At 42.3% G+C, this 20,972-nt stretch overlaps 1 protein-coding gene across 1 annotated transcript in view; it reads right to left on the bottom strand.

The window, feature by feature from the left end:
- Positions 1 to 15,191: 15,191 nt before the first annotated feature.
- Positions 15,192 to 20,972, bottom strand: part of WDR43 (WD repeat domain 43) — a 59,840-nt gene continuing 54,059 nt past the window's right edge. The window contains exons 17-18 of the mRNA XM_032239185.1: positions 16,908 to 16,957; positions 15,192 to 16,806 (exon numbers count right to left, since the gene is read on the bottom strand). Coding sequence (XP_032095076.1) covers positions 16,624 to 16,806; positions 16,908 to 16,957 — 233 coding nt within the window. The 3' untranslated portion in view covers positions 15,192 to 16,623. The remainder of the gene's footprint in view (positions 16,807 to 16,907; positions 16,958 to 20,972) is intronic.

The following is a 20,972-nucleotide window of genomic DNA, read 5'->3' as shown; positions in this document are numbered from 1 at the left end:
GAGGCCAGGAGTTCAAGACCAGCCTGGGCAACATAGCAAGACCTCATCTCTACAAAAACATACTAAAATTTAGAAAGTGGTGGCATATGCCTATAGTCCTAGCTACTTGGGGAACTGAGGCAGGAGGATCACTTGAGGCCAGGAGTTGGAGGTTGCAGCGAACTGTGATGGTACCACTGCACTCTAGCCTGGGCGACAGAGTGAGACCTTGTCTCTAAAACAAAAGAAAAAAAAGAAACATTTGCCAAGATACATCATACCCTGAGTCATAAAACAAATCTCAATAAAGGATTAAAGCCTACAAAATATGTTCTCTTACCACAGCAAAATTAATCAGAAATGTCAAAAAGATCTTGGGAAAATGCTCATATATTTGAAAATTTAAAATGACATTTCTAAATAATCCACGATTCAAAGGAGAAAAACAAGAGAAAGAAAAAGTAGACAATACTAATGACTGACTTCTTAAAATGAAAACACCACAGGCTGGGCAAGGTGGCTCATGCCTGTAACCCCAGCATTTTCGGAGGCCGAGGTGAGAAGATCACTTGAGCCCAGGAGTTCAAGACCAGCCTGGGAAACATAAGGAGAGCCCATCTCTACAAAAAAAAAAAAAAAAAAAAAAAAAAATTAAAAATTAGCCAGGTGTGGTGGTTTGCACCTGTAGTCCCAGCTACTCAGGAGGCTGAGGTGGGAGGATCACTTGAGTCCAGGAGGTCAGAGCTGTGGAGAGCTGCCTGGGCAATGGAGTGAGACACCGAAGACAGGAAGGGAAAGGGAGGGAAGGGGAGCAGAGGGGAGGGGAGGGGAGACTATTTAAATGTAAATTCATGAAAATGACATGAAATTAAAAATTCTATCACTCAGCCACACTGGCTACATTTTAGTTGCTCACTGGTCACCTGTGGTTAATGACTTCCATTTTAGACAGCACAGAGAACATTTCTGTCATCACAGTAAGTTGTACTGGGTAGCGCCAAGGTACAAATTCTAGATTATAGAAAATACAGAGGGTACAGAAATGAGTTAAACTCACTTAGGGAAATGATCTAATCCAGCACATGGCTCACTGCACAAGAAAACTGGCCTGATCTCCTCAGGGTGTCGACGTTTCAGAAAAAACTGAGGGGGCAGAAGGGTAAGAGACTGTTTCAGAGCAATAGTAACTAAAGGAGACTTGACAACCAAATCCAGTGAGTAAGTGTTGGCTGGATCCCTATTTGAAAAGAAGCTGAATATGAACTGGCCATTGGATGATGTTAGGGAATTACTGCCTGGGGCTTCGGGGGTATAGTAATGGTAATGTAGTTATGCAGGAGTCAGAATTTTTAGGCACATCACCCTGCAGTGGTTAAGAGTGAAGTGTTGGCCAGGTGCAGTGGCTCATGCCTGTAATCCCAGCACTTTGGGAGGCTGAGGTGGGCAGATCACTTGAGGTCAGGAGTTCAAGACCAGCTGGGCCAACATGGTGAAGCCCCTTCTCTACTAAAAATACAAAAATTAGTCGGGGGGCGGGGGGTGGTACGCACCTGTAGTTCCAGCTTCTTGGGAGGCTGAGGCAGAAGACTCTCTCGAATGCGGAAGGCAGAGTTTGCAGTGAGCCGAGATTCCACCACTGCACTCCAGCCTGGGCGACAGAGCAAGACTCCATCTCAAAAAAAAAAGGGCAAAATGTTATGATGCTTCCAGTTTACTTTCTAGTAGATCAACAAAAATAAATTCATGCACAAAATATAGATGAAGCAAAATACAGTCATGGACTACATAATGCTATTTTGGTTAATGTTGGACCACATCTATGACAGTGATCCCATAAGACTATAATACCATATTACTGTGCTTTTTCTGTGTTTAGATTCATACATCTCTGAGTTCCAACTGCCTACAGCACTCAGTACAGGAAGATGCTGTCCAGGTTTGTAGCCTGCAAACAATATAGTCTACATGTGTAGTAGGCTGTGCCATCTCGGTTGATGTCAGTACACTCCATGATGTTCTCATAATGACACCATTTCACCCAACAACGTCTTTCAGAACATATCCCCGCGGTTAGGGTGGCATGGCTTTATCAACCATGTCTTGTTTTAAGTGGTGTGTATACAGATCATTATACTATTATTTTAACTTTTCCATATATTTGAAATTTTCCTAATTTGAGAAAAGAAGTGAAAAACCATATTCTTCTCTTCCCGCCCCCCCCCCCGCTATCATTGACATATGTAAACTCCTGGTTTTCATGGACAAAGTCTAGGGGGAAACTGATGCAGTTGCTGTATGATGTGGTTAATTTCTTTTGTATTTTTGGCTTATTATTACTTCACTTTTTAAGGACATAAGATGGGGAAACGTCAATTTAAGCTTCCTATGCTCAGCAACTGTGTCAGACTAAAGAGCTGCTGCAGCTTCTCTTGCCAGCTGGGCACTTTATCAGGTTAGCATCTGTAGCGGGGGTTGGGGGGAGTGTGGTCAGGTCCAGGGAGGGTACGACCAGGCCAGGGAAAATGGTGGCGAAGCTGCCACCTGGAGACTCGATCCCCTCCCACCAGGATTCCCTCTAGGTCCCTCTCATGATGCCTGATGCTGGGCTACAGTCATTCAGGCTCCACTTCAGGATCTGGACACAGGAAAAGAGCTGGAAGCACTTTGGAGATTCTCTCAGCCAATCCCAGAGGGCTGGCACGCAGAGAGCTCACACCCTGACCCTCCCTGATAGACAGGAGCAGGCTGGAACAAACTGCTTTCCCAGAAGGCTCCTGGTCTTGGATGAAAAGAAATTTGCACAAAGCAAGGCTGGCACCTAGTGGTTGCTTTATATATTGACGTTTGTATTATACCTCTAACGGGAGAAAGTAATCAGCACAATCCCAACAGGCCTGGAAAGGATGAGAAAAGATACAATTGTAGCAATGGTATCTGGTCCTGCTTCCACTAAATTCACCAAATCCAAGCAACAGCAAAAAGCCAATACACATGTGTACACTCTAAAATGCAAAAACAGAACATTGGTGTAGTGGCACACACCTGTAATCCCAGCAGTTTGGGAAGCCGAGGAGGGAATGTTGCTTGAGCCCAGGAGTTCAAAATCCAGGCAACATAGCGAGACCCATCTCTACAAAGAATTTAAAAACTAGCCAGGCATGGGGTGCATGCCTGTAGTCCCAGCTACTTGGGAGGCTGAAGCAGGAAGATCGCTTAAGCCCAGGAGTCTGAGGCTGCAGTGGGCCATGATCATGCCACTGCACTCCAGCCTGGAGAACAGAACGAGACCCTGTCTCAAAAGAAAAGGAAAAAAAACAAAAAAACAAAAAAACAATGTCTAGTGAGGGAGAAAGGAACATTGGGAGACATCTGAAAAGAATCTGCACAGGCTCTCCACTCATGAAAACTCATTTTGGTTTCTTTACACTAGATAATGCCTTACACCTGATTTCCGACTGAATCAAGGTGCTCAGCTCTAAAGTGCTCGAGTTGCAAGTTTCTAGAACAGACCTGTTTGTCTTGCACTTTCGTCACTCTTGCTTTCTAAAAGGCCCTCCCTCAAATCCTAAAATCGTTTAGATCCCTGGATCTTAATAGATCAATTTCTTTTTTTTTTTTTTCCACTCTGTCACCCAGGATAGAGTGCAATGGTGCAATCTCAGCTGACTGCAACCTCTGTCTCTCAGGTTCAAGTGATTCTTCTGCCTCAGCCTCCCAGGTAGCTGGGATTACTAGCACCCACCATGACACCCAGCTAATTTTTGTCATTTTAGTAGAGACAGCGTTTTACCATGTTAGTCAGGCTGGTCTCGAACCCCTGATCTCAGGTGATCTGCCCGCCTCAGCCTCCCAAAGTGCTGGGATTACAGGTGTGAGTCACCGCGCTCTACCCTCACATCCTAATTAGTTACTCAATTATGTCTCCCTGCTCATCGCTATGCCATAGTCCCACTCCTAGGGACATTCAACATCCTGTCGAATGCAGAGCCTGAGCACCCAGCTATGAGAGAATAGTGGCGCCAAAAAAAAACCTCCCCTATTGAAGATACCCTCCCCACCCTTGTAGACACCTTGCTTTTTCCCTATCTTATGAAACTGAAGCTCAAAATAAACACACAAAATCATTCTTTCATGAGGTAACAGTGTGGTAAGTACCATGTGTACAAACCTTATCAACGTTGCCTAAACTGGGATGTTCAGATATATACACTCGTAAAGGAGCAATGAGATCATTTCTTCCAATTACATGACTCCAGCCAGAGGAGAAGCGGCAGTTTCCCAATTTTAATAAATCGTCATTGTATTACTATCATATAAGAAACATAAATTTTAATGTTATAATATTCCATGATAAAATAAATTGTTGGCCAGGTGCAGTGGCTCACACCTATAATCCCAGCACTTTAGGAGGCTGAGGCAGGTGGATCACCTGAGGTCAGGAATTCAAGACCAGCCTCGTCAACACGGTGAAACCCAATCTCTACTAAAAATACAAAATTAGCCAGGTGTAGTGGTACGTGCCTGTAATCCCAGCTACTCGGGAGGCTGAGCCAGAAGAATCGCTTGAACCTGAGAGGCAGAAGTTGCAGTGAGCCGAGAACGCACCACTGCACTCCAGCCTGGGTGACAAGGGCAAAACTCCATCTCAAAAAAAAAAAAAAAAAAGAAAGAAAGAAAAAAAGAAATCAATTGTAAATTAACCTATTGGCTTATCACAAGCCAATCAAAATTCCCATAGGATTTATTTTTAACTTGGGTAAAATGTGTGAAAGGTCATCTATAAATTCTTACAGCCACACTGAGAGGCAATTTGACAGAACCCATTAAAATTTAAGGTACATGTAGCCTATGACCAGAATTCCACCTTTCCCTGCCCACCCTAGAAAGATGCCGACACAGGTGCCCAGAAGGCAGGAAAAACGTCGCCGCAACTTCACTTTCCTGAGAAACTGGAAGCACCCCAAGCGTCTGCTGATTAGGGAATGGTTCCACAGCCCATACTCCTGCAGTGGTTCTCAGAAGCACAGCCGTAAGACAGCAGCAGCAGCAGCAGCTGGGACGCATTCTTCGGCCCCCTTCCTGTTGAATGAGAAACTCCAGGGTAAGGCAAAGGAGTCTGTGTTTTAACCAGCCCGCCTGCTGATCCTGCTGCGGGACGTTGTCCTATGTCATTAATTTGGAAAGTCCTCCAAAATACATTGGGTTTAAAAAATAAAAGCAGTGCGGCAATTTCTCAAGGACCTAGAAATAGAAATTCCATTTGACCCAGCAATCCCACTATTGGGTATATACCCAAAGAACTATAAATCATTCTACTATAAAGACACATGAACACATATGTTCGTTGCAGCCCTGTGTACAATAGCAAAGACCTGGAACCAACCCAAATGCCCATCAATGACAGATTGGACAGAGAAAACGTGGCACATATACACCATGGAATACTACACAGCCATAAAAAATAATGAGTTTGTGTCCTTTGTAGGGACTTGGATGAATCTGGAAACAATCATTCTCAGCAAACTGACCCAAGAACAGAAAGCCAAGCACCGTATGTTCTCACTCATAGGTGGGTGTTGAACAATGAGAACACGTGGACTCAGGGAGAGGAGCATCACACACAGGGGACAGTTGGGGGGGGTAGGGGAGAGACAATGTGGGGTGGGGAGTGAGGTGGGGAGGGGTAACATGGGGAGAAATGCCAGATATAGTAAGTACCTAAAGTAAATTAAAAAATAAATAAATAAAAGCAAGCTCAAGTCCCAGAACACTACATACAGTATACTATTTATGGGGGGAAAGAAATCACTTATGAGGGTGCATCTGTATATATACAGATTCACAGAAAAGATTTGGAGTCCAAAACTCTAAAATAACAGCAGTAGCCTCTGCATATAATCACTAAGCCGGAAGGAGAGCCCAGGTGACGGGCAAAGTTACTCCAGCCTTAGGTGTTGTGTTTGCATTTTTTTTTTTACAAGAATGTATTTCTGGCCGGGCGTGGTGGCTCACACCTGTAATCTCAGCACTTTGAGAGGTCAAGGCGGGCAGATCACCTGAGGGCAGGAGTTCGAGACCAGCCTAACCAACATGGAGAAGCCCCATCTCTACTAAAAATACAAAATTAGCCAGACGTGGTGGTGCATGCCTGTAATCCCAGCTACTTGGGAGGCTGAGGCAGAATTGCTTGAACCCAGGAGGTGGAGTTTGCAGTGAGCCAAGACCAGGCCATTACACTCCAGCCTGGGTGAGAGCGTGAAACAATGTCTCAAAAAAAAAAAAAAAAAAAAAATGTACTTCTATATTACTTGTCTAATTAATATGTATTTTTCAATGCGCTTCCTAGAATAGTCAGTCATGGAGCAGGAAAGCAGAACGGTGGTTGCGGGGGCTGGAGGGAGAGTTATCATTTAATGGATAAGGAGTTTCAGTGTGGGAGGATGAGAAAGTTCTGGAGATGACTGTGTCAATACACAACGTAAATGTACTCACTGCCACTGAACTGTGGACTTTTTTAAAGGGTTAAAATGGTAGATTTCGTATTTTACAACTTTAAGTGTGTTTTTTAAATGTTAACAGCAATCTGTGAGGCAGATGCCAGCTCAGTTCCCGATGCCCCAGACTTCTGGCATAAAGACTGCCCTCCTGACAAGGCTCCTGGAAGTCACCAGTGCGGTGTGAACCCAGCCCAGGCGGGGTGATTGGACTAGGATGGACACCTGAACAAAATGCAGCCAATCAGATGTCTCCCCCAGGAACTGGGAATGTGGACTGGCTCAGGTTCCAGCAGGAAACAAACACTTTTAAGCAGGGCTAAGATTTGTGTAAAGGGACTGCAGTACTTAAAAGGGTGAGTAGAGTTAAGGGAGACTACAGGGTGGGGTGGGGGAAGGGTGAGGCATTCAGGACATGCAGAAAGGGACCAACAGAAGGAAATTGTCACTGGACTTCCAGGCCGAGTAAAGGGCACAGGCAGAGGACCAGGGCAGCCCCCACCAAACCACAGCCTGGCAGAGCTCAGCGAGGGAATGTGGACTCTGACCGCATGGCCTCCAACCCTCCAGTCTCAGCAAGGGAGTTGAGCTGATGCCATCAGTGGAACTCAGCCTCAAGGGCACAGAGCAGCAGATGGAGAACGGTGGGGGGGAAAGGGGTGGATCTAAAAGAGCAGAGAATGCCCAGGTCTCCTAAGAACTGGAAAGTAGCTGGATGATAACATCATAACCTCAGGAGCAGTCAGGCAACCAAATGACAGCACAAACTCTAAGGCAGCAGTTAAGAGACCACACAGCACTTTGGAAGCCGAGGTGGGCAGATCACGAGGTCAGGAGTTCGAGACCAGCCTGGCCAACATAGCAAAACCCCATCTCTACTAAAAATGCAAAAAATTAGCTGGGCGTGGTTGTGGGCACCTGTAATCACAACTACTGATGAGGCTAAGGCAGGAGAATTACTTGAACCCAGGAGGTGGAGGCTGCAGTAAGCCAAGATTGCGCCATTACACTCCAGCACAGGCAACAGTTCCAGAAAGCGTCTCAAAAAAAAAAAAATAAAAATAAAAAAGACTGCCTGCCTCCTGTAATCCCTCCCTGCAGCCAAGCTCTCTGTGTACCCTGACAATTCTTTGAAATTATAATTACACTTATTTTGCTTAAACTGCCCTAATTTTTGTTTCTTACAACCAAATAATCTTTACTTAGCAAAGCAGGAGAATGGAAAGGCATAGATATTTAGGAAAATATTTCAAAGAGGTATAAAGACACCAACAATAAAAATAAATTCTAAAGCCCCCAAAGTTAATAATGTACTGTCAAAAGAGAGAACAATGGAATGGAATGGACAGTGCTGAAGCAGAGTAGGATCCTACCATGCTAAAGCAAGCGCACATGTATAGGATGGGAAGAGAATTCCGGTGTGCAGAAAACGGGCTGGGAGTGTGTGGGAATCCAAGTTAGAGCCTCATCTCAGCCACACTGAAAAGAACTCCATGTAGATCAGAGAAGCAGCTTCCAACTGTCTTAACACAAGAACACATTTAACATTGCATGCCCCTAAAACAAGTTACTGTCTTAAGTATATGCAATGCACTGGTATGCTCTATCTTAATTACATTTTCTTCCTTAAAAAGTGGTGGCTGCAACCCAATTTAATGATGTCATAATGCACTGAAAAGTCACAATTTACTGAAGTGTATCTGGAAACCATCATTCTCAGCAAACTGACCCAGGAACAGAAAGCCAAGCACTCTATATTCTCACTCATAGGTGGGTGTTGAACAACGAGAACACATGAACTCAGGGAGAGGAGCATCACACACAGGGGACGGTTGGGGGGGGTAGGGGAGAGACAATGGGGGGTGGGGAGGAGGGGATGGTGGGGAGGGATAACATGGGGAGAAATGCCAGATATAGTATGCACCTAAAGTAAAATAAATAAATTTAAAAATATATATAAAAATACAGAGAGATAACGAGACTAGAACAAAATGCAAGAAATAACCTGCCTACTTTCAGAAAAGGAAAGTTTTTTAAGCTTAAAAATAAAGGTTAAAGAAAACTAGTATCGGCTGGGTGCAGTGACTCACACCTGTAATCCCAGCACTTTGGGAGGCCAAGGCGGGAGGATCACTTAAGGTCAGTTCATGACCAGCCTGACCAATATAGTGAAACCCCATCTCTACTAAAAATACAAAAATTAGCCAGGTGTGGTGGCACGCGCCTATAATCCCAGCAGAATTGCTCAAACCCGGGAGGCAGAGGCTGCAATGAGCTGCAGTCGCCCTACTGCACTCCTGCCTGGGTACAGAGTGAGATTCTGTCTCAAAAGAGGAAAGAAGAAAGAAAGGAAAGGAAGGGAAAGGAAGGAAGGGAAGGAAGAGAAAGAAGGAAGAGAGGAGGAAAGGAAGAGAGAAAGAAAGAGAAACAGGGAGAGAGAAAGAATCAAAAAAATGAAAAGGCAACCCATGAAAAATATTTGCAGCACTTGTTTGGAAAGGAATGATTCTCTTTTATAAAAATACTTTATAGGTAAATAGGACAATGCCTTTTTAAGCATGGACAAGGATCTAAACCCACAATATAATAAAGAAATGCAAATGGCAATGAACATTTTAAAAAGTAAACTGAGAGTCATGATGAAATGGAAATAAAAACACTGCTTATGGAGTCCAAAATTGATAGAACCTTTCTGGAAAGGGATTTTGGTCTATTTCTTAAGTCTTAAGGGAGTATGTATGTTATTTTTCTCAGAAACGCTACTCCTAGAAATATTTCATAAGGATACATTTTAAGAAAAATACAAAATATGTCTAAGAATGTTCCCTCTAGCATTACTTACAACAAATTAGAACAGTTAAAGTATAACGTGGGTGGAACAGTGAGAACCGCAAACATTATTTCAAAGCATAATCGACAATGGATATTGTGTAAGAGATAAAATAAATATATAGATTCCAATTTCCTAAGAAAAACATGTATATTCATGCAGAGAAAAATAAAAAGGAGACACACCAAAACATTATAGTAATCTATGATTTTATTTTCCTTCTTTATATCTTTTAGTATTTTCCAAAATTTCCTCTATGAACGTGTCACTGGCTTTCAAAACAATGTATTTTTTTTAATCTTATTTTTTAAAAAGATTTTATGACGTTCTCTTTTTCACCTTTGGAAAGGGGAACTATGTCCACCCATAAGGCTGTGTCTGCATTTCTTGATTAATGCCAAAGACAAAAAGAAATTTCCATTAGAACTTACTCCCCCACCCCATTTTCCCTTCCCATACTGGGAAAACATTTAATAATTAACTGCTCTAGAAACAATCCCTTAGCCAGGCACTGCACTCTGATGTCCAACGTGTACCCTCAGGGCTGCTCCAGGTGGTTCTTGCAGCATCCACAAGACAGGTGGCACTGCTGTTCCTCTCCTGTCACACTCCAGAAAAAGGAAGAGTTCTCACTGCCACGTCGTGTTATGGATCCAAAACTAGCACTCAGCTTCTGGACCTCAAAGTAATCTCTTCTCACAACAGACTGACTTGCGTTCCGTTCTGCTTTTTTTTTTTTTTTTGAGACGGTCTCATTCTGTTGCCCAGGCTGGAGTACAGTGGCGCATTCTCAGCTCACTGCAACCTCTGCCTCCCAGGTTCAAGCGATTCTCCTGCCTCAACCTTCTGAGTAGCTAGGATTACAGGTGCGCGCCACCACACTCGGCTAACTTTTGTATTGTTAGTAGAGACGGAGGCTTCACCATGTTGGTCAGGCTGGTCTCGAACTCCTGACCTCGTGATCTGCCCACCTCAGCCTCCCAAAGTGCTGGGATGACAGGTGCAAGCCACCTTGCCCAGCCAGCCCTCCATTTATTTCTTATGTCTCATCAAACCACAAGTCACCAAGAGAGACTGCCAGTTGCACAACAATGTGACTATACTTCATGACACAGAACTGTACACCTAAAACTGATTAATATGGTAAATGTTAGCTATATCGTGCCACAAAAAAAAAAAAGGGAGAGGCCTTTGTCGAGGTTGAGTCATTAATTAACAAGGTCAAAGTCTGGCTGAATCTATCCACTTTGTCTTTTAGGTGTAACCACATCGCTGCAGAACCCATGCTCACCAGCCAGTGATCTCTGAATTATGAGAAAGCACCCTAACCAGCAAACCTCAGTGGGTGCCTGAGGAGACTCAAAGCATGCAAATTCCAGCCAGTCAGCTGCTTGTTAACAATTCCTGGTAACCAAAGGAGGGTGGTCAGCATGAAGGAAGAGGATCTAGCACAACACATAACAAAGCCAAGAACTCCAACCCTGTCAGTACAGACAGGCCGGGCTTCGTCCACACCACCAGCTACGAAGGACACCCAGTTCATTTCTCTTACTCCAATTCCATCCATACTCTGATCCAAACACAATATTCCAATTATGAAACCAGTTTATTATGTGACTCTCCTGAGTACAAAGAAGGGTCACCACCCAACGGGAACATCCTGCTCCACTGAGAGGAATGTTACTTGTCACAAATAAATACAACATACAAACACAATTTCTCTTGGAAGCCTGGTTAGTGATTCGACTGTGAAACTGCAACAGCTTCAGAGATAAGAACAAAGTTTTAAGTGTCTGAACCTGCAAAGCTTTGGCTCGGCTTTGGAACATGATGATCACACAGGACCCACTAAGGGAGCTGCTGAGTCCTCTCTCCGACTTCAGAGCTGCTTCCAGTCTCTCTGTTGAACTTTCTGGACAGCTTTAGGTTGAGGCAGAATCTCAAACACATTAAACTACAACAGGGCCACGGGCAAGCCCAGGGCAAAATGTTTTCATTACCTAGTTTTTATTTCCCTCTAAAAGCCTTTTCTAACTTTAGCACCCCAGTGGCGTATTTCCTCTCCCTGTGAGCCATCATTACCTAGGATATGCCAGGCCATTTTTAATGCGGTAATTTTCAACATTTGGATTTTTCATACAACATCCAGGCAAACTTCATTTTGCACTACTTTCTACACAATGACTTATAATTGTTCTGAGACCACAGGCATATGCCATCACGCCTACCTATTTATTTTTCTCAGAAATATTTTTACGTTAAAAATTACCTACACATGGCTAGGCGCAGTGGCTCATACCTGTAACTGCAGCACTTTGGGAGGCTGAGGTGGGTGAATAACGAGGTTAGGAGTTCGAAACCATCCTGGCCAACATGATGAAACCCCGTCTCTACTAAAAATACAAAAATTAGCTGGGCATGGTAGCACACGGCTATAGTCCCAGCTACATAGGAGGCTGAGGTAGGAGAATCACGTGAACCCGGGAGGTGGAGGTTGCAATGAGCTGAGATAGCGCCTCTGCACTCGTCTGGCGACAGAGCAAGATTCTGTCTCAAAAAAAAAAAAAAAAAATTACTCACACATATATGAACACAAGTTATAGTACAGATGAGTACAGCCAACCCAGTTCCCTCACGTCCAGTCAGCCAGCACCATGTGACGCAGCGCCACCCATCCCATGCTTTTCCACGCCGGGCTTCCTCAGTTTGAACGATGTCTGCTAATCCAGTTACACTGCTGCCGCTTCTCATTCTGCCACTGCTTTGTGACCCACCGCACAATTCTGTCAGCATAAGGACAGTGCTGAGGTGCCACAAAAGTCAAAGACTACTACACTAGATTAAAAGAAAATCTAATTTTATGCCTGAGTTACCTTCAAAGACATGATCACAAATGGTCACAGGAGGAGCATCGTAAAAGCCACTGCTGCCTGGGTGGGTTCACTAGTAATCATATTAATTACAGTTGAAAGAAACTACAACTAAGGGATGGCAAGAATTCATATCTGGCCGGGCGTGGTGACTTGCCCCTAAGCCACCACACCAAGCCAGCACTTTGGGAGGCCAAGGCAGGAGGATCACTTGAGCCTAAGAGTTTAAGACTCTGCCAGCAACATGGCAGAATCCAATCTCTATAAAATAAGTATGAAAATTAGCCGGGCATGGTACTGTGCACCTCTAGTTCCAGCTACTCAAGAAGATAAGAGGTGGAAGAATCACGTGATCATGCCGCTACACTCCAGCCTGGGTGAGAACAAGACCCTGTCTCCACAAAAAACAAAAAAAAAAAAACAAAAACAAAAACAAAAACAAAAAAAAAAAAACATAATTCAAATTTGAAGAACAAATATCAGTTTCTCCTACCTCACTGTCACTCTTTCTTGGGATCTTTGGGGTCCCCGCTCCTGCCCAGGGCTAGGCCTGGGGGCTCTATTCAGACCACACCCTTGGGTCTTTTGACAGTTTTCATGTCACCCATGCCAACACCAAATTACTACCTCCATCCCAATCTATCCCGCAAGTTACGTGGGTGTGTATCTGCATGCCTAACAGACATCTAGAAATAGAACTCAACATGCCCAGAACTCAGTTCCTGATCTCCCCTCACAAACCCACGCCACCCACAGCAGCATCCAGGTCCTAGCAAAAAGCACCTATGAATCATACCTGCCTTCTCACTTCCTTGTACATCTCACAAGAAATCCCATCAGCTCTAACTTCCAAATATCACAAGCCAGCCAATCCTTCCCAACTCCAATTAATACGACCCTGCCCCAAGTCACCATCACCTGTTCCCTGGATTGCTCTAAAAGCACCCCACTGGTTTGTGCCCCTCAAGAAACTGTCCTTCAGTGCTTTCTCAACGCAGCATCCAGGATGATACTGAATTATTAATGCAGAAGGCAGACCATGTCACTGTTCTGCTCAAACTGTCAGTCAACGTAAGATAGTCCCTACAAAATGGCCTCAAGGCCCTACATGACCTGACTGCCGGCTACCTTCTGATTTAATTTCCTTTGTATGCATCACATGGACTGCCTCTGTTTCTTTCACACCCCAGGCTCATGATGACCTTAGACTCAAGCTCATTTCTCTTCCCCAGATACCTACTTCACTGACTCTTACCTCCTCCCAGTCTGTGTTCAAATTTCTCCCTCTCAGTAAGCCCTACCCTGATCATATATTTAATTCTGCAACCAGCACTCCCCAACCCTAACTCCCAGCCTTCTTAATCTGCTATTCCACCTGTAAGTTACCACCTTCTAAACAGGTCCATGGCCTGTTAGGAACAGGGTTGCACAGCAGGTGGGTGGAGGCTCGTGAGCAAAGGTGCTCCCCACTCACATTACAGCCTGAGCTCCACCTCCCATCAGATCAGCAGCAGCATTAGATTCTCATAGGAGGGCCCTACTGAGAGGGATCTAGGTTGTGTGCTCCTTATGAGACTCTAATGCCTGATGATCTATCACTGTCTCCCATCCCACCCAGATGGAAAGAACCGTGTAGTTGCAGGAAACCAAGCTCAGGGCTCCCACTGATTCTACTTGATGGTGAGCTGTACAATTATTTCATCATATATTACAATGTAACAATAATGAAGTACACAATAAATGTAATGTGCTTGAATCATCCTGAAACCATCCCGTCCCCACCTCGTCTGTGGTAAAACTGTCAGACCAAACCAGTCCCTGGTGCCAAAAAGGTTAGCATTTACTCACTTATACACTGTTTATGGTCTTCATGTCCCTGGTGGGATGTCAGCTTCTCAAAGGCAGATATCCTTCATTGTTGCTGTTCAGCGGTTACGTATCAAGCTACTAAATAATCCCTGACACAGAGTAGGCAATCAATAAGTACTTGCTGAATAAATGAATGTAGCATATTGGGCACTAATCTCTAATGGAATTATAACCTCAGATGCACCCAATGTTTTCATTATGAAGATCCAATTTCTGAGCCTCACTCAAAGCATTAACCATTGTACTATGGCTTCAAACCCCCCAAACCTGAAGCCCTGACATCTACTTACATTAAAACATATGCATATATTCATTTACACCCGAAGAATCCACTTTTACAAATTCAAGTCAAATATCACCACCTTTTTAGGATTCCTGCCAAAAAGTATTTAAGCTAGAATCTAATCACAAGGAAACAATTGGACAGATCCACAATGTAGGACATTCTACAACATGGCTTAATTTGTGTGAATTCACTTAAACGTTAAAATACACACACATACACGATGAGAATGATTATTGTGAATTATTACAGCAATATAACATGTAATTACAACATGATTATTGACTTGATCATGGTTGGAGGGCTAAAATTTCTCAATAAAAAGTTGGGATGAAAAATTAATCTCAAAAAAGAAAACACACAAACTTTGTTGCATGGTTTAGGAGTGGAAAAAGACAATGAAATACTCTAAATATACAAGATTCTTTTTGTAACAAGTCTAATTTCACTCTGAATTTTTCTAAACCAAAAAAATAATTAGAAATTACCACATGGTTGTCATCAATTACTTCTTTAAGTAGAGCCAGGTATAAGGGAAATCATACTCATAAGCCAGGTGTTAGTTACCAGTACAGGATTTAACTGATCAGTACATGCCTATTTCTTTACTGCCACTGCAGCCCTGGGTTGTGAAATCACAACCCAGCCAAGTGGGAATGCATGAGGAATCAACCAGCTACAGCTGACACTAGACTAACACAAATGTCTTGGTTCTGTCACTTCATTGCAAATTCTAGGTTATCCACAAGCTTTGGAAGCACTTACCTATTTAATGCCAGGGGAGTGAAACTGCTTTTTAAAAACCTTCACACCACCAAGCCCAAACATATGGCTGTATTCCTCTACATATACCACAAGACAAGCACTGGGTAAAGATGAATATTTATTCACTTTACAAAGAAAATGGTATTAAATTGCCATAAACAGCTCCATTTATAGACAAAACTGTACATTACACCAGTAGCTGGTTCAAACTTGCTTTCCCAAGATGTTTATATGGCTCTGGCTCTTAAGTTGAGCACACAAATTTCTGTTCTGCCACTGATATTAAAAAGTCCCTCGAAGATAATGGTTTTGTTTTACATATTCACAGGTGGGAAAAAATAGATCCATCTGCCCAGCCCTTTCTTTCTTAGAGGTGAGCCTCCATCTGCATGTCCCCTAGTGAGCACTAAGCCAGTATCGGCTCATTCTTTAAAAAAAAAAAAAAAAAAAAAACTACTTATAATTTGCAAAGGCTTTTGTAGCACACCAAAATACTTATTTATACATACATAAAAAATCTTAAGTGATATTATCATTTTAAAGGTAAACAGATACCCTAACACTGCCAAGAGTAGGTAATGAAAAGGAAGAAAAACATTAAATTATTTAATTATAAAAATATTTTCTTTGGAAAAAAATTCCAGCAAGGTCATCATTAATATCTAAAACCAAAGAGAAAAAAATAAACAAGTGTTCTTTGATCCATTAGTAATTTAAATAAAAATGAAAACCTCTTCAAAAGCAGCTATAACTGAATTTTTTAAAAAGTTGCAGGTAATGAGCTCTTCTAATCTATACACTGATGATTCTTTACAAGCAATCTGCGGTCAAGAAAACTCCTTAATATGGCTACTTCTCTAGTTTTTCAGTTATCATAATTTTTGTTTTAAAAAAATACTTCACATGACAGCTTAAAAAATAAGTGGTTATTTTGGGGAAGCACTTCAAAGATTCAATCTGACTCAAATCAGATTATCACAGTTAATGGAGAAGCTAGAGATACTGACGATTTTTTTAAATACAATCATTTTTACTCCGGTTTTTAGTTATCCCTTTGTATTTTATGAAAATGTACCAAATTAAATGTACTAAATTAAAAAAATTTTCACTAGTGCTGCTTTGCATCTGGATTTGATGAAAGATACCAACCTGAGATAAGAGCTGACTCCTACACAACCGTCCAGTTCTTCAACTCCTATGGGAAAGGTCTTTATCTGCATGTAAGTCAATTCTTGATATAACCAATCTTACTAGGATATTATATTATAAAAATATACCATATATTGGACACCGATGTCAGTACATTGCAGAAAATGTGTCTATATACTGTGTAAAGTTTATTAACATTTGAATGAAACACTCTTATTTACACAGTTAAGTCTGGGGTGCTCAGGACAGTAAGGTGGCGTGGAATCCACTGCTGTGAATTTGGAAATGCGCAGCGGTCCTTGGCATCCTGGCACAGAGGCAACCCTCACCACTGGGCAAGGTGAGCCAGAGTTTATATAGTTTGACTGGCTTGCTTTGCTGTCTTCATTCTTCTTCACTTTCATTTTCAGGATCTAAGTCAGAATCTCCATTTAATTCTTTTTCACTTGCTCTATCTCTGTCCTCACCATTTTCTTCATCTTTTCCTTCAGCATCCTCATCTTCCTCTTCAACATCATCCTCATCTTTTTCACTTTCATTCTCCTCCTCATCTTCATCCCAATTATCCTAGTAGAAATACCAACAAGGAAAGCATTCATGAAGGCCTCATTCTTACAGAGCATGAGGATATAAAGGCCAATGTATATACCAGGGAATGAATCACTCACATCAGAATCCTTATCTGCTATTTCATCGTCAGACTCCTCTTCAGAAGATTCTGTAAGGGGAGAAAAAAAACCAGCCTAATTTTAACACAAAACAGAGGTTATAGCCTGGAAATTAAACAGAACCAGATTCCTGAATGTACTTTAGAAAGAAAGTATTATTATTATTTTAGACAGTCTCCCTCTATCGCTTGGCTGGAGTGCAGTGGCACAATCCGGCTCAATGCAACCTCCATTTTCTGGTTTCAAGCAATTCTCCTGCCTCAGCTTCCTGAGTAGCTGGGGCTACAGGCACGCACCACCACGCCCGGCTAATTTTTTTGTATTTTTAGGAGAGACGGTGTTTCACCATGTTGGTGAGGATGGTCTCGATCTCTTGACTTCATGATCCGGCTGCCTCAGCCTCCCAAAGTGCTGGGATTACAGGCATGAGCCACTGTGCCTGGCCAGAAATATTATTTATATTTAGCAATCATCCAACTAAGCCATAACTTTTGTTGTTGTTGCAGGCTGGAGTGCTGTGGAGAGATCTTGGCTCGCTGTAACCTCTGCCTCCCAGGTTCAAGCCTCAGGTTCCTGCCTCAGCCTCCTGAGTAGCTGCCACACCCAGATAATTTTTGGTAGAAAAGGGGGTTTCGCCACGTTGCCCAGGCTTATCTCGAACTCCTGGACTCAAAGGATTGGCTCACCTCCACCCCCCGGAAGTGCTGGGATTATAGGCGTGAGCCACCACACCTGGCTAATTTATTCTTCTATGTATAAAAGCATATCATTATATGATTCCTTCAAGATCTTACTGGGACAAATCAATTAGCCAAACTCTTAAAAAAACCTCATCTTAAAATACTAAGCTGTATCACGGCTACCAAACAGCCCCAGTGATGAGGAAAAATTCAACAGAGAAAAGCTGGCTTATAAATGAAATGGAAGAATTAGCATGAATTTTAACCCATAAGGTACTGATAATTGAAATATTAGCAACTGTTATGTTAGATGTATGATTGTTGGGGGTTGGGAGAACATTGAAACGTTAAAAAAAAAAGTAACATAACTAGACTTTTTTCGAAGCACCAAGGAAGACATACTCACAATGGAGAGGAAAAAAACTGCCAGTAATCTTTGTATCGTTAGTGAAAGAACATGCACAATGTGGTTCTTGGTGTGATGCAGTATGAACAATCAGCACTGAGGCAACCCCTCCAAGAATAAAATCTAATCAAACCTTTAGATATCACATCGAGTTTAAAGGAATTGTAGCTTAGAGGAGCAAATTAAAAGAAACCAAAAGGAAGCAAAGCCACAACCACAAGGTGGGGGGCATTCTGTGAATACCCTTCCCAGTCTCTTCAGCAAGTCCATGTCATGAAACGCTGAGTTCTTAAAGACTAAAAAGAGACTTCAGAAACACAGTAGCCAGATTCAATACCCTCCATGACGCAAAACTCAAGTCTAGTATGGAAAAATCAGCTTTAAAGGATATTTTATGGTTAATTGGAGAAAGATGAAGATGAACAAGGCATTAGATAAAACTAAGGAATTGATTTCGTTAGGTGTGCCAATGTTATCCAATAATATAGAATGGGGTTCCTATTCTTTTGAGATATTCTAACATTCTTCTTATAGCTACTTTTTCTTAAGAAAATAAATCATTATCCACAGATTAAGTTTCCTTACAAGGCCATCTCCCTAAGCCCATTCCCCAAAAGAAACCACTATTGTGAGCTTATCATTCCCCACTATGCTGTTACAATGAATACATTACCCAAGAATTACACATGCACATATTCACAAAAAACATATGCAGCAGTTCGCCTTAATATGCTTCCTTTCCCGGTTTTCAGCTTCCCATGGCAACTGCAGTCCAAAAATATTAAATAGAAAATGTAACAAATCAAGGATTCCTAAGTTTGAAATTGAGCGCCATGATGCGTAGCATGATGAAGTGTCCCGCTATCAGGCTCCTTCTGGACGTAGGGGTAAATCATCCTTTGTCCAGCTTCGTTAGTCATTTAGTAGCCACCTCAGTTACCAAATCAAATGTTGCAGTATTGCAAAGCTTATGTTCAAGCCACCCTGATTTTGCTTACTAACACTTTACTAATAATTACAGTTTTAATTTCTTACTGCGCCTGCAGGTATGTATGTACAGGGAAAAAACATAGTACATATGAATTCTGTACTATCCAAGATTTCGGGCATCCACTGGGGGCCTGGGAATGTATCCCGAGGATAAGGAGGCAATACTCAATTAATATAGTTTTGTGAGTTACCAAACTTACACACCTATACACAATTACACAATGCTATGCAGAAGATATCATTTTGTGACTTGATTTTGTAATCAAACTTACGCGTGTTAACTCAGACCTCTACTCCGGGCACTCTCACTAATGTCGTGTTATGCTAAAGTAATAGCCCATTTTAAACACCTTCCCACTAATGAAGAATTATGCTGTTTACAAGTCTTTTTCTTAATTATAAAGGTCGCAGTGAACATACTTATATAATCTCTTTACTTACATGTTTTAAAGCTATGTTGTCAAGCCTTTTAGCCTTAAAATGCTTTCACACATTCTTAAAAAACTGAGGGATCCGAAAAGTTTTTGTTTATGTGGGGAAAGTATACCTATATTTATCACATTCAAATTCTATTTTTTTTTTTTTTTTAGACAGTCTTGCTCTGTCGTCAGGCACCAGGCTGGAGTGCAGTGGTGCAATCTCGGCTCACTGCAATCTCTGCCTCCTGGGTTAAAGCCATTCTCCTGCCTCAGCCTGGGACTACCACGTCCAGCTAATTTTTGTATTTTTTAGTAGAGACAGGGTTTCACCATGTTGGCCAGGATGATCTCGTGATCCGCCCACCTCGGCCTCCCAAAGTACTGGGATTACAGGCGTGAGCCACCACGCCTGCCTCAAATTCAATTTTTTAAGAATAATCTGTTTACAAATGCCCAACCATTACATGTTAACATAAATATTTTAATGAAAAATGGTATTTCCAAAACAAAAACAAATTTCTACTGGGTACAGTGACACTGTTATAAACTTCTCATATTTGCTTCTGCATTCTATTTTTTGGATATGTTGCTTTATTTGACCTATATGAAGAAAATCCTCCCACAGATGACTGGTTGAAAAATAGAGGACATCATGAGCCTCTCAAAGAGTTCTGGGCATGCCCACAGCTCCTCTGTTCACACTTGGAGAAGTGTTAATCACTGGGGTACACACAAGCACTTTGGGAGTGCCCCTGATGAATGGAAGGATATGCAAATTGTCAACTTTGAGATTACAAATTGCTTTTTTATTTATTTATTTTTTTTTTTTTTTGAGACGGAATCTTACTCTACAGGCTGGAGTGCAATGGTGTGGTCTTGGCTCACTGCAACCTCTGCCTCCCAGGTTCAAGAGATTCTCCCACCTCAGCCTCCCGAGTAGCTGGGAATAAAGGCATATGCCACCACACCAGCTAATTTTTGTATTTTTAGTAGAGACGGGGTTTCACCATGTTGACCAGGCTGGTCTCGAAGTCCTGACCTCATGATCCGCACGCCCTGGCCTCCCCAGGTGCTGGGATTACAGGTGTGAGCCACTGAGCCCAACCTACAAAGCTGCTCTCTAAGAAGGATGCACACATACTCCCAACCAAAGCATGAGTTCCCATTCCCCAAATCATGGCCAACACCTATTTTCACTCTTTCAAATATATCAATTTCTCACAACATGGAATGTGATGCATGATGTGATGTTTTTTGTTCCATATAAATTATCCGTGTACAAATAATGCAAATGCACTATGAAGAAAATCTAGCCCCCTACAGATGACTGGTTGAAAAATGGAGAACATCATGAGCCTCTGAAAGAGTTCTGGGTACACCCACAGGTCCTCTGTTCATACTTGGAGAAGTTTTAGTCATTGGGGTACACACAGGCACTTTGGGACCCAAACACTTTGGGAGTGTCCCTGATGAATGGAAGGATATGCAACCACAGCATGAGTTCCCATTTACTCAGTAAATTCCCAAAACTATTTACTGGGGAGACTATCTTCTCCACAATGATACAATA

Source organism: Sapajus apella, unplaced genomic scaffold (assembly GCF_009761245.1).
Source record: "Sapajus apella isolate SASKATOON/1434 unplaced genomic scaffold, GSC_monkey_1.0 scaffold44, whole genome shotgun sequence".
Classification (NCBI taxonomy): domain Eukaryota; kingdom Metazoa; phylum Chordata; class Mammalia; order Primates; family Cebidae; genus Sapajus; species Sapajus apella.
This window is presented reverse-complemented; position numbering and strand designations above follow the sequence as displayed.